The 12792-nt window shown below is 45.9% G+C and overlaps 1 protein-coding gene across 5 annotated transcripts in view; it reads left to right on the top strand.

Annotated features, from left to right (window-relative positions):
• The first annotated feature begins 1487 nt into the window (after positions 1-1487).
• The window catches only part of LPGAT1 (lysophosphatidylglycerol acyltransferase 1), a 103805-nt gene continuing 92500 nt past the window's right edge, over positions 1488-12792 (top strand). For 2 of the 5 annotated variants that reach the window (XR_008319536.1, XM_053309984.1), the window contains exons 1-3: positions 1488-2502; positions 4310-4533; positions 5541-5808. Coding sequence is in view for 4 of the 5 variants with exons in the window: in XM_053309984.1 (XP_053165959.1) it covers positions 5571-5808 (238 nt within the window). In the remaining variant the exon portion in view is untranslated. Of the gene's footprint in view, positions 2503-3381; positions 3470-3729; positions 3929-4034; positions 4228-4309; positions 4534-5540; positions 5809-12792 lie in introns of those variants that run through there. The other 3 variants (XM_053310025.1, XM_053309995.1, XM_053310007.1) reach the window with 3 other exon arrangements.

Raw genomic sequence — 12792 nt, forward strand, 5'->3', positions numbered from 1 at the left:
AAAACCCCAAAGACTGGGTTATTAGGACAGTCTGTAATAAAGACTCAATTCTGAAGTACAGTTCTGGGAAGGAACTGGGTTCAAAAGTGAAAAGCTTTATATATTGTGTATAAAGTAATTAAGTGCTGCGAGAAGTTCAATTCACCAAGTTTACAACCAAGCAAGATTTCAGCCCTATTAATCAGTAGTGAAACAAACAAACTTCAGATAACATCTTTAAATAAATATTCTTCTTGTTTTGTTTTAAAATACATCTGACTGAGTGATTTGATGTGGGTAAATAAACAACAGACTTAAAAGAGGCTCAGGGGGGCACCTAGCCAAAAGTGGTGCCCGGACTGCCCCACCGTGAGCCCCCCCCAACGCAAGGTCCCCCTGCATTTGGGGGGGGCCCTCCTGCCACCACCGCCCCACGCTGCCATGCCACCCTGCAAAAAGTTACCTTCCTTTAGCCACCAATGTGCGCGGTGGGGTGTGTGCTGAGCAGGCCTCCCCCCACCCCATGGCGGCGATGGCTGGAGCGAATGCTGGGCCTGCCTGGCCCAGCGGTGCTTACAAGCTGTGAGGCGCAGACACACTGGAGCGCCTGGCAGTTTGCAAGGACTGCTGGGCCAGACAGACCCATCCAGCAGCCGCTGCCACAGGCCTGCTTGGTTCATCCCCACCCCCTGGCCATACACATTGGCGGCTAATGGAAGGTAACTCTTTGTGGGGTGGCACGGTGAGGCAGCAGTGGGGTGGGTGCAGGGTGGCAGCAGGAGGCCCCCCGGAGGCTGCGGGCTGGGTCCTCAAGGTCCGGGGGTTAGAGCACCCTCTGCAGAGGCTTCATCGTATAATTTGTGGCAGACGATATGTAAATACACATATATAAGCCAAAGTAACAGGTGAAAATCAACAGAAAATAAAACTTTACACACATCCCTGACTCAGACCAAATGCCACACTGATTGATAATTATCTTTATATATAATAGTTTTCAGCCTTGTGAGATGGCAGAACAGTGCCTTAACAACAGACCATTGAACTGATGAGGTGCTTAAAAACAAAATGAAAACCTGTATATTATTTTAGCGGAAATGGGAAGTTTGGAATCAGGGACAATACACAAAGCACATATTCAAGATCCATTAATAGGGATATTTGAATTTCTAACCTATCTCACCCTGAAGGTTCAGGGCAAGGAAAATTGGACAAAAATAAAACACCTTTAAAAATAAAATAAAAACTAGAGTATAATAAAATGTACTACAGATCTCCGGGTAAGAGTTTTATTTCAAATCAACGGAGGCCTTTCTTAGCCTCCTAGGCCCACACCAGTCCAGCTCCTTGTCCATCCTTCCCACCATTCTTCATAGTGCAAGTCCCACTACTTTGTAGGCAACTGGGCTTACTCCCAGCCTGTGCAACCTATGCCCTGATGGGTGATCCCGCCCCCCCTTGCCCCACCTGCTCTCAGCTCCCTACTTCCTACACCCGTCCTACCCTCAGATCCCTTCACACTACACAGTTTTTTCCTTCCTTCCTTCCGATCTCCCCATTCAGCTTCCCTGCCCCTTAACTGCCTGCCTCTCTAGCCTCCACCCCCTGGGCCCTTTCGTCTCCATTGTCCCTGGCTTCAATTTCCCTCAAACCAAACTCCTCCCTCCTCCACCCATCTTTCTTCTCCCCAGTCTCCCTTCCCCGGACTTGAAAATGAATTTCTAGCCGAATTTCTTTCTCTCTCTCTCCCCCCCTGCTGTGCATGGGAGCCCTTTTTAGAGACATTATTTAAAGCACAGGTCGCTGGTTGATGACAATGTAAAGGAAAGATGACGGTGGTGGTGTTAGGCCCTACAGACGAGCAGCCACGACCTCTTCTGCTTCTCTCTCTCGCCTGTATTCATTTAACCTTGATGCAAAGAGGGGCTGCTAATAATCCCTTTGCATTGCTAATGGCTGCGCTTTATCACGCGGCAGCAGATCCCTTTCGGGGAAACAAAAAGGGTCGCCGCCGACACCGCCGTCCCCCTCCCGACAGAGGGGCGCTCTGGTTGTTGCCTCTCATGATCTGAGAGAAGCAAGTGCGGCCGGCTCGCTTGGCCCCTTCCGACTGGGTGGCGGCGAGGGAGGCGGCCTGACGAGGCCCTGCCCGCCGGGGGTTTGGCTGACTGGCGGGCGGAGTGACGGACGGAGCCGGCCTGCTCGCCGAGGCGCTCGTTAGAGGGAGCTGTCGGCTGGAGGGAGCGGCGCTTGCTGCAGTGAGGGACCCGCTCCTACTTCTCGCCGCCTTTTCCACCTCCTCGGGAGCCAGAGGGAGAGAGAGAGCCTCGCGCCGAGTCGCTCGCGTTAGCAGCAGGAGAAAGAGGCAGCGGCCAGCGGCGGTCGCGGCGCAGCCCATTCCCGGCAGCAGGGGCGGGCGAGGGCTCGCAGGGCCCTGGCAGCGGCAGCCACGGTCACCGCCGCCGCTATGACTCCCGCAGGCGTCTGGGGACCGGCCCCGGGTAAAGAGCCGGCCAGACGGAGGTATGGAAATCCCCCGCCCGTCCTCTTCTTCTGTGAGCGGGAACCATTCCGAGAGAGGGGGGCGGGCGGGGGAAGGGTGCCTCGCCGAGCAACCACCGAAAGCGAAACGGGGAGGGGGCCGCCTTTTTAGCTGCTGCCGCCGCTTCTCACCTGAGCCTCCTGAGTGGAGACGGAGGACGGGCTCTTCCTCCTCCTGGCGCCCTTGAAGGCCCCGCCCCCCGTGTTGAAGCTGAAGGGGGACAGCAGGGTCACCCCCTGCCACTGCTCTGTGTCCACGATAGCGAAGACCGGGGGTGGGGTGGTACCCCTCGAGCCTCCTCCTGCATAGTCTGAATATGTGCACTCAGTCATTGGCCTTCATTAGCGGCTTCATTCTGCACTGAATTAGAGTGGGACTGCTGCGGCCATCCCATTAGTGCCCTTGAGAGCCCCAACTCTCCATAGGCAATAGGGGAAAAGCAAAGGCACTTCTTGGGTCTTCTTGGGGATCCTCTCCCCCCGCCCCTTCTCGGGGGTGGTAAAAATCGCCTCATTGGCTGCTTTCGGAGGATCCCCCTTAAGTACAGACAGTGACTGGAGCTGGAGTCATCGCCCCACTGATGCTCTTTTGGAAAGCCCCCCTAATGTGCAGCGAAGGCGGCGGCAGTCACCCTATTGGCGTGTCCTTGAGAGAAGCCCTGGATTTGCGGGAAAGGAACAGTTCGGGCTCTGGAAAGGGACCACTTTAACCTTGCATTTTAGGTCTCGCTGTAGGAAAGGATCTGCTCTTCCTGAGGGGCAGTCCTAATTTTACCCAGCAGGATTCTTCTCTAGGGCAAGACCCCTTCCACAGGTCGTGAGGGGCAGAATGGCAGCACCACCGTTGAATGCATCACCCCTCGAAGATGTTTGGACCCTCCTTTAAAGGCTCTAACATCCTTGAGGGGATTATGGAGACGGGCTTATCGTAGTCCGGGACCCCCGTCCCGTAGGTCAAGTCTGATACTCCGGAGATCCTTTGCGTCCGAGGCAAAAATGCTCCTGTCTGTTGCCAGACATCTCCCTCTGGCCGCCCGTGCTCAAAACCCTTCCTATGGGGTAACTGGAGTTAAAAGAAGGAGGGTGGGGGAGTTCAGTATTTTTTCTCCCTTCAGTGGTTTTTGTTGTTGTTGTTGATTGGATGCTGCTGCCCCTATTTTACTCGGAGAAGGAATCCTCCAGGGTGAGAAGCGAGCGACTCTCTCCCTCCGTGGGTGCTCTATATGGGACAGAACTTCCTCCTTTTTGCCGCCCTTGCAGGCATTTGGCGCCGTTCCGCTGAGGAAGACACACACACACACAGCACCCCCATAGTAGGGGCGATAGATAACGCGGCGTTGAGTTTGAGCCTCCTCCGCCGCCGCCCCGCCAGGATTGTGTAGACAACCGCGCTCATGCACCCCAACAGGTGCGGGAGGCATGCTTGCTGCTGCCGCCGCTACCCTTTGGCAGCGTCGGGGCGGCCCTAGGCGGGCGCGTCCCTCTTCCTCTCCACCCAGCCTGGTGGAGGTGGGGAGGGGACGGGACACACCCGGCGGCGGCAGCGGCAGAGCTCAGCCCCCTCTTCCCCGGGTCGAGGAGAGGAGGATGCGATAGGCCCTGAAGGCAGCATCTGGTGGTGGTGGGGATGCTGGAGGAGGTGTCGGCGGCGTATTGATTCAGCCACAACCCAGGACAAATCCCCTTGCCGGCGCTTGGCTTCCCAGGGTAGCCCCCCGAACCCCCGACATTTGTGCGGCTTCTTATAATTTCCTCGACGCTCACTCCCTGCCTGCCTTTCTCTCCTCAGGGAGCTGCAAAGGGAATAGGGAGCCGGCTCCCAGCCCGTTACGTTGGGGCCAGGCCAGCCACCTCCGTGTCCATGAGCCCGCCGTTCTCCCGTCAGAGCTGCTGCCGCCTCCATCTCCTTCGCCAGCAGCCGCCAACCGGGGCGCACGCCGCTGCTGTTGCTGCCGCCGCCGCCGGGCCCAGTTCCTCTGGCCCTGCTGTCTCCTTTCCTCTGCGCAGCAGAAGGTGAGTGAGTCCCGTTGGCTGGGCTCAGCCTTGTGATTCGTCAGTGTCTCTCGGCTTCCTCCTACAGTCTTGTTCTTGCCTCTCCGAACCACCGACCTTTCCCTCCTTTGCATCGCTTTCCCTCATTCTCTTCATCTTCCCTTTTTGTTTTCCATTGCCTCTTCTCCATTTCAGACCCACCCACCCCATCTCTGCCTTTTCCATTCTTTCTGCCACAAAATGTGTTTTTATTTCATTTTCCCTTATTCCAATATCTAGCTTTGAAGAGTATTATTGATGTAAGGCTCAGGACTGTATGTGCAATGCTTGCATATTTTCACTCCCCATCACCTTCCTTGCTAAACTTAATTGTGAAATGTTCTCTTTCATTCTGAAACAGAAAGCAAAGTTCATGTGGTGTAAGCTTTGACAAATGACCAGTTCATTGGTGGAGAAAAAGCAAGGGGAATTCTTTTCCTCAAAGGGACTGCCCTTTGGTCCACTGTGATCACATTTGGTTGTCTTCTAACCACAGGGAATGTGTTTTTCCTTTGGTTCCTTGCTATGAGTGTACACCATTGAGAAATGACCTATTCCATGTAGAGTTGGTTCAACTGTGATTATATAATTTGTCACTAAAAAACAAACCAATAAATTCTGTAGGGTCACAGTAAAAGGTTTTGTAAGATTTCCTTACAGCTTTCACATACTAATTAGCAGTTAATACAAGGGATTCTTAGTGGTTGCGTGCATTCAATTTTTCTCATCTGTGGTTCTTTGCCCTTTTTGAAAATAAGATTGGTTATATACCAGTAGGTTATATAGGCCTAAGTAAAAATGAAATCTTCTCATCTCAGGATAAAAGATAGTATGAGAATGTGTGAAAATAGACCAAGCAGAGAGGAGAAATGTTTGCTAGGTGACGCAACGCTTGCCAAGTACACAAACACAACCCTTTATTTGTTGGCTATTGGTAACTGAAGTTGTGTTCTTTGTGTTTAATAATCTCTCTTTTTCTTACCCTGTAGGAAAATACTACAGACTTCTGTGTGAAGAGAATGGCTGTGACTTTAAAACAGGCCCAGCGGGCGGGCTGTATGTTTCTGAAAGCACTCTTAAGATTTGGCTTCATGGTTGCTAATAACCTTGTTGCTATTCCGTCCTACGTTCTATATTTAATAGTACTGCAACCCCTCCGATTCTTGGATAGGAAACGATTCTGGTATATTGAAGGAGTATTATTTAAATGGCTTTTAGCTATGGTGGCATCCTGGGGCTGGTGGGCAGGATATACAGGTAAGAGCAATTTCCTACTTGTAATAAAATGTACACATATAAAGGAATAAATCTATATGTTGATATGGCTGATAGATGTCTCCTAAAATGTTTTTCATGTGTTTTTAATATGGATATATTCAATGTTTGTAGAGTAACAGAACTTAGGCTGCACTCCCATGCACATTGGTTTTTATTAGTTTATTATTATTATTATTATTGTTTGTTATTATTATTACATTTATATCCTGCTCTTCCTCCAAGGAGCCCAGAGCGGTGTACTATATACTTTTCTTTCACAAGAACCCTGTGAAGTAGGTTAGGCTGAGAGAGAAGTGACTGGCCCAGAGTCACCCAGATAGTTTCATGGCTGAATGGGGATTTGAACTCGGGTCTCCCCAGTCCTAGTCCAGCACTCTAACCACTACACCACGCTGGCTCTCACATTTAAAATATTTACACCACACCTTTCCACTAAAAAATGTTCAAGGTAGCTAAGGAAATCAATTCCAAAGAACCAGGAAAATATCAGTTGAAAATACAAAGAATCAGACAAGTTCCTAAAGCCGCTTGCTTCCATTCTCCTTTAAAAGGCATACTTAAAGTTGTTTGCTTTGCTAGTTAAAAGAAACAGGAGGGAAGGATTTTGGCGTACTTCTCTGGGGAAGAAACAAGCCCCACTGACTTAAATGGGTTACACTGCTGAGTATAAGGTTAGGAGCGAAGACCCATTTATTGTAAGACCACTAGGATGGTGGGACACATTCTGCCCTCCTACAAAATCCCTGTCAGTGGTGGGATCTGGATTATTCCGTGTTAGGGAAGTGCATGGAACCAGTTCAGAGGCCCTTTATGGGCCTCCAAGCCAGTTCGAAGGCGAGGGGACATACCTTTTTAAGGGTGGGGTAGGGTTCCCTTACCCCTCCCGCCATGTTTCCCCTGCCAGCACTCCATTTAAAAAGTATATGTTGAGGTGGCAGTGTACCTCCCTGCCGCCCCAATGTCCTCGGCCGGAAGTAAAAGGAAGTACCTGGCGCGCATACACATACCAGGTGCATGCACCTGTATGTCGTGCTCAAGCGCATGTTGGGCAGGTGCATGAGTGAGTGCAACATGTACGTGCCCAGCATGCACACACGTGCCAGGTACTTCCTTTTACTTCTGGCTGAGGAGGATACCGGGGCAACAGGGGGGTATGCTGCCGCCTCAATGGAGACTTTTTTAATGGAGCGCAGGCAGGGGAAACGTGGTGGGAGGCGTAAGGGCACACTCCACCGCCCTTAAAGGTATGCCCTCCTGCCTTTGAACCACCCCCTGCTGGTTCCATATTCCATGTCAGGAGTAGAGGACAAATTTTGCCTTCACAGAATGCAGCATTTTGCTTTGCTCTAAAGGATTAAATGGGAACCAGCCAGTTATATGGACAGAAGTAAAGGGGGTAAACTCGTGGTCACTGCCCCAGTCTCTGTTGTCTCATGTGTTTGGGGGTGATGGACAGATTTTGTTCTTTCTTACTGATGTATGGTGAAATATTGGAAGTGGCTTTTATATGTGCGTTACAGTAAATGTCCAAAATCTGAAGGTTCCAAGTTCCCTCCCTGGCTTCTCCAAGACAGGGCTGAGAGAGACTCCTGCCTGCAACCTTGGAGAATCCACTGCCAGTCTGTGTAGACAATACTTAGCTAGATGGACCAATGGTCTGACTCTGTATATGTCAGCTTCCTATGTTCCATAATTTTCTGAAGTGTGGTGAATGTTGTCAGTTCTAGGAAAGGTTTGTGAATATGCAAAAACTCATGGATATACAGGTGAAGGCAGGCAGTCATATTGTCAATGTTCAGCTTGTGTATACCTTAGTGTGTGTGTGTGTGTGTGTGTGTGTGTGTGTGTAAATAGATAGCAAAGCTTAATTTATAAAATGAAATGGTTGGAAGGATTGCTGCTTGAAATGTAGCTCATGCAGTTCTATGTGGTAAGTGCATAATAGTTGGAAAGTTCTTAATAATAGTTTAAAACTTCAATTTGGTTATGAGATACTTATTGATTTTCCAAGCTATAAAGTCTTTGTGGATATTGTTACTTCCATCTTGGCTTTTTTTTTTTTTTTTTTTGCAGCACAGTGTATATTCAGATTTGTATATGTTCACAACTTGATAAGATAAATGGGCAGTGTTTGTGTCCATACTAGGTAGTATGTCACTTAAAATTATATTTATCTCTTGCTATTTTGCCAGCATTTTAGGCATGAGAAAGGGAAATGGTGCCACATAGCTATGATGGAATCTAATAAGGCTTTTAATAGCCATATTCTAAGTGTGCTTACAAGGAAAGAAGTTCTAGTGAGCTTAGTTAAGTTTTTAGTCATTATGCTTTGAACTGCAGCCTTTATCAGTATTGGTACAGAATCAAGATGTAACTTTATAATTTCTCTGCAAATTAGATTTCAAGAGCTGATGCCCTTGTGATAATGTACTGTTTGATATCTTATGTGCCTTGCAAAGATGAACACTTTTTTTTTTAATGTTCTAAGATGAAATTCTAGCTTTTGCTCTTCATAATGAGATTATTCTATCTTTTGTCCAGTTTCTAGGAAGTTTTCAAATGAAGCTTTAACCCAGGGATGTCTAACTGCAGCCCTCTTGCAGATGTTGGCTTACAACTCCCATCATTCCTGGCTACTGGGCACTGTGACTGGATGATGGGAGCTGTAGGCCAAAAACAACTGGAGGGCCACAGTTTGACACTGCTGCTTTAATCAGTTTATAAAGTTCATGTAAAACATAATTGCAATGTGAGTTCAACTTTTCTTCTGCATTTTGTCCCTTGTGTGAACATTATTCATGGCAGCTTGAGTGATTCAAAGGAGGCCTCAATACACCTATGTGAAAGAATATCCCTAGTCTGTTGAGCTTCAAAGTATTTTCGAAGTATGGTATTTGGGATGTGTCCTCTGTTTTACAGTTGGCATTATGAAGACACTGGGTGGCATCCAGATCTTTGATGTGGCTGTGTGCCAGCAATGGAAGTGGGTTATGCTCACACAAGAGTTTTTCCTTCCACAATTGCAGAAGGGAATGGTGTGCCATTGTGCCAAAACTTTGATGCCATCTAGTGTTGTTTGTTTTCAAGTTGTAGTTCTTAAAGACAGTGTCTCAAAAACAGTATTCACAGAGATGGGCTTTCGCTTGAAAACTTCATATAGTAAGGGGAAAGTTATTCCAACAAGAAAAGAAGGATTTCTATGCTGTTCTATATGCTAGGTATGTGAACATTACAGGAAAGATTGTGAGGTTAGTGATCCTATTTATTTTATTGGGTATATAAAGTGCTAATAAGGAATGCTAATTAATATTAGTTTGTTACATGACATGGCTGCTAGTAGTTTTGAAAGTTTTCAAGACAATGTGGTTTCTTCTACCTATTGCTTGAAAAGTCTTCATGGCATGATCTGTATGCATAATCCAGTAATCTTAACCATCCTTTCCCCAGTGTACTGACCTTTGTACATTACTGCACTTTTCTCAGTGCTGGAAAGGCCTTTAAGAGAGACAGAACCCTCTATTAAGAACTCTAGGAGGAAAGCATTGGGGACGGATACATTTCTCTGCACTCTCAGCACACCTTCTAAGATGGTGCAGGTGCTCGAGGGCTCCATTTCCCTTAAAGGAACCCCAGGTGCTGGGCATTCCTGATACAATGCATGGTACTATGCAGCCCATGGGAGCGGTAACCTCTACATCATGCCAGGGGGACTGTGCATACTAGTCAGCTTTGGATGGAGATTTACACAGACACAATAAACAATTAGTTGGGGAGACACACAGGGTTGATAGGGGCTACCACTGGCCCCGGGCCTTACAGTGAAGAGCAGTGGCATAGGCTGTCTTTGAAATTGTGACAGATTGATAAGCTGCAGCACTGAGGCAATCGGAATATAAAGCACAAACTCAAATTATTATTGAGGACACATAGTTGAACCAGTTTTTCTAACAGTAGAGTTAACCAGTTTCGACAAGACGATGCTATCTCTGCTTTATGCAGGGCATAAAGCAATTTATCAAGTTGCTTTTATCAAGTTATAGGAAGTTGTAACGTATCACTGAAACAAGAATACTTCTGTTGATTTTTGTGGAAATAAAGGTAAGCTGCTTTTTTTCCCTTTCCCATGTTCTCTAGTTATCATGTCAGGCATTCCATGTACCTAGAATGCTTGTATTAGGTGAATATGTACTTACTTTGCATATCCCTTACTGTTGCGAAGATAGATAATTGTCATTACTTGGACTAAGATGAAAATATTTCTGAAATATCTCCATCTCACCCAGCCCCCATAAAAGAGAAAAATCACACTGTTGTAGTTTCTTGCATAATTTAGGAAGAGACTCTAAAGTAAGACCATATCACAATTCATTTCTGTTCCTTTAAATCTGTAATGTGTGCTTTACAGCTATGTCATCTGCTAGAAATGGCACAATCCTTTGCCTTCAGCTCTGCAGGTGTCAACATTTATTTACAATTGTGCTATAACAGGAGTTTTCAGATGACTGCTTCTTCACCTACCCATAGTGATAAAATGATCTCAACACATATGGGGAAAGAGCCCCAGAAGTAGTTACATGATTCAGTACTTGATCTTATCATAAATGTGTTTGAGATGTTATAATTGCCGGTTAATTGGTGCTTAGTTTTATATGTTTCTTCCTTGAATATTCTCTAAATATGTGCTCTTTTGAGAAGTTTTTCTTTGAACTTGGTTTCATATATTGTTTAGGCCAAATTATGCATGACAGCCACAGCCACATTTACTTAACATGCCTGCCCCTTCCCTGTATAAAGCCAGCATGGGGTGCATGGCTGAGGGGAGCTGAACCTTCCCTTGCATTACTTTCTTGTGATCAATTGCTCTAGGCAGCTTTCTGCTGCTTCGGCTCATTTCTGCTATTGGAACTGGCTGCGTTGAGGGGGAAAAGGAGTTTGGCAGATGAACTGCACAGGCCAACATCTAGACTAACATTGTTAACATGCGGAATAGTATACAATGAGGGGGGAAGGCAATTTTCGCAGATCCCTCAGGGACATAGTTTTGGGAGGCACAGAGGGCTGCAGAGGGAAGTGGGGATTGGCAGACATTGTCTGTTTCCTATTATATGTGTCAGGGTGGATTTGATTTAAATCAAACTGATTTAAATCACTAGCAGGGTGGATAAAAATCAATGATTTTTTTTAAAAAATTAAAAAATCGGATTTTTTTGATTTAAATCGGATTTTTTTGATTTTTTTAAAAAAATCATTGATTTTTATCCACCCTGCTAGTGATTTAAATCGTGATTTAAATCAGTTTGATTTAAATCAAATCCACCCTGATATGTGTGAAACATTATTCCATGTGATGTGTGATATCAGTTTCGATGTTGGCCAGATTTCTCCCCATCTTTGGTGACCATTGGCTTGCAAGACCCTTACAATAGTATTTTGAAACTCAATTGTGCATATGTGTCTTGTTCATAGCCCTAACCAGATGTTGTCATAACTGACTTGCATGAGTCTGGGAATTGGAAGAGAGAAAGATATAAAGAACTAGAGATCCTCTTCCAACCATTTTTCTAAGTTTTTTCTACAATGTGGGGAAAAAAGGCTCTTCTGCAATTACTCTTAAGTGGTTTGAAACTTCCATTTTCTTTTTTTAAAAGTAGCATTCCCCCTCCCCCCCCCCTCCAAAGTGCGGTAGTGGAAATACATTAAAATGATATAGTACAATTGGCACTAAGCACCCCCCCCCAAAAAACCCCAATTGTGGAGGTACTCTGGGGGAAGGTGATAATGCCCCCCTGTACTGCCGCAGTTATCCACTCCTTCTGTAATGTTTACTTTGTGTGGATGGGCATTACAGAACGTTGATGGGCAGAACAGTGCAATGTGTGGAACTGCAATTATAATTCCACATCTACTTGATTGTAGAACAGAATTAACTGTGCAGTCCTAAAGGACCCTAATGCAGAAGCATCATTGAAAACTTTGAACTAGCCTTTAGCCTAAAAATACTGCATCGAAAACCTTATACATTTTGACCTCCTTTTGTGAGTCTTTGGGATGTGTAGTTTTTAAAATGTTGTTATGGGGCGAAAACATTTTTTCTTGCCTGAATACAATTATTGGATTCTCGGGATTCTTAAGAACAACCTATGCAGCACAGCTAGCATGAGTGCCTTGGGGGTACATGCTGACTGCCTCCACTACCAGACACCTGCAAGGAACTTTCCATTATTGACATCCTGTGTAGGAGATGAGGCTCAAGAACTAACTTGAGGAAGATGATTTGACTGTACATGCTTTAAAAAAAAAAAAGTTTACAGTACTTTCACTTCCTAGGTTGCCTTGTCTACATGGTTTCTGATTTACTTTTGTGGGTGGAAAGAAGTCACAATGGAAAAAATATATAAATTATATGTAGCTTTTCTTTCTGTCTCTTAGAACAGTTCATAATAGAAAGCTGAAGCATTGCTATAGTCGTGTTCTATTCAAAAGATGTCAGCATGGTGATCTGTGCCTTTTCTCAGTGTAGTGCATGCTGTATAAAGTGAAGTGTGTAATTGGACTTACTGGAAAAGAAAAGCCTAGAGAGAAAAGCATGAAGTGTTGCTGCAGACTACTTTCCTTACTAGTAATTAAAGCTAGATTCTAGAAATATCTATAATGTACTGCCATCTTCAAACAACCTGTTTCTAGAGAGATCCCATTTCTTTCACTAAAGGTGTTGATGAATAAACAATTTGAGGATTTTTGCTAACATCTCTTTAGGATTATATCATTAGAGCATGTTCATGTGTTACAGCTATAGTCACATGACAATTGTGATTATCATTGGAAAAGACTAAACTATGATTTAGAGTTACAAATGAGCTTAAGGAAGCAGTAGGTCTGTGCTTTTCTTCGTCCCCTCCAATGCCTGAGAGAAGAAGAGATGTGACCTGTCAGTTTGGCATTTCAGCCCTGGACCAAGTAAAG

The sequence above is a fragment of the Hemicordylus capensis genome, chromosome 1 (assembly GCF_027244095.1).
Source record: "Hemicordylus capensis ecotype Gifberg chromosome 1, rHemCap1.1.pri, whole genome shotgun sequence".
Taxonomy (NCBI): Eukaryota; Metazoa; Chordata; class Lepidosauria; order Squamata; family Cordylidae; genus Hemicordylus; species Hemicordylus capensis.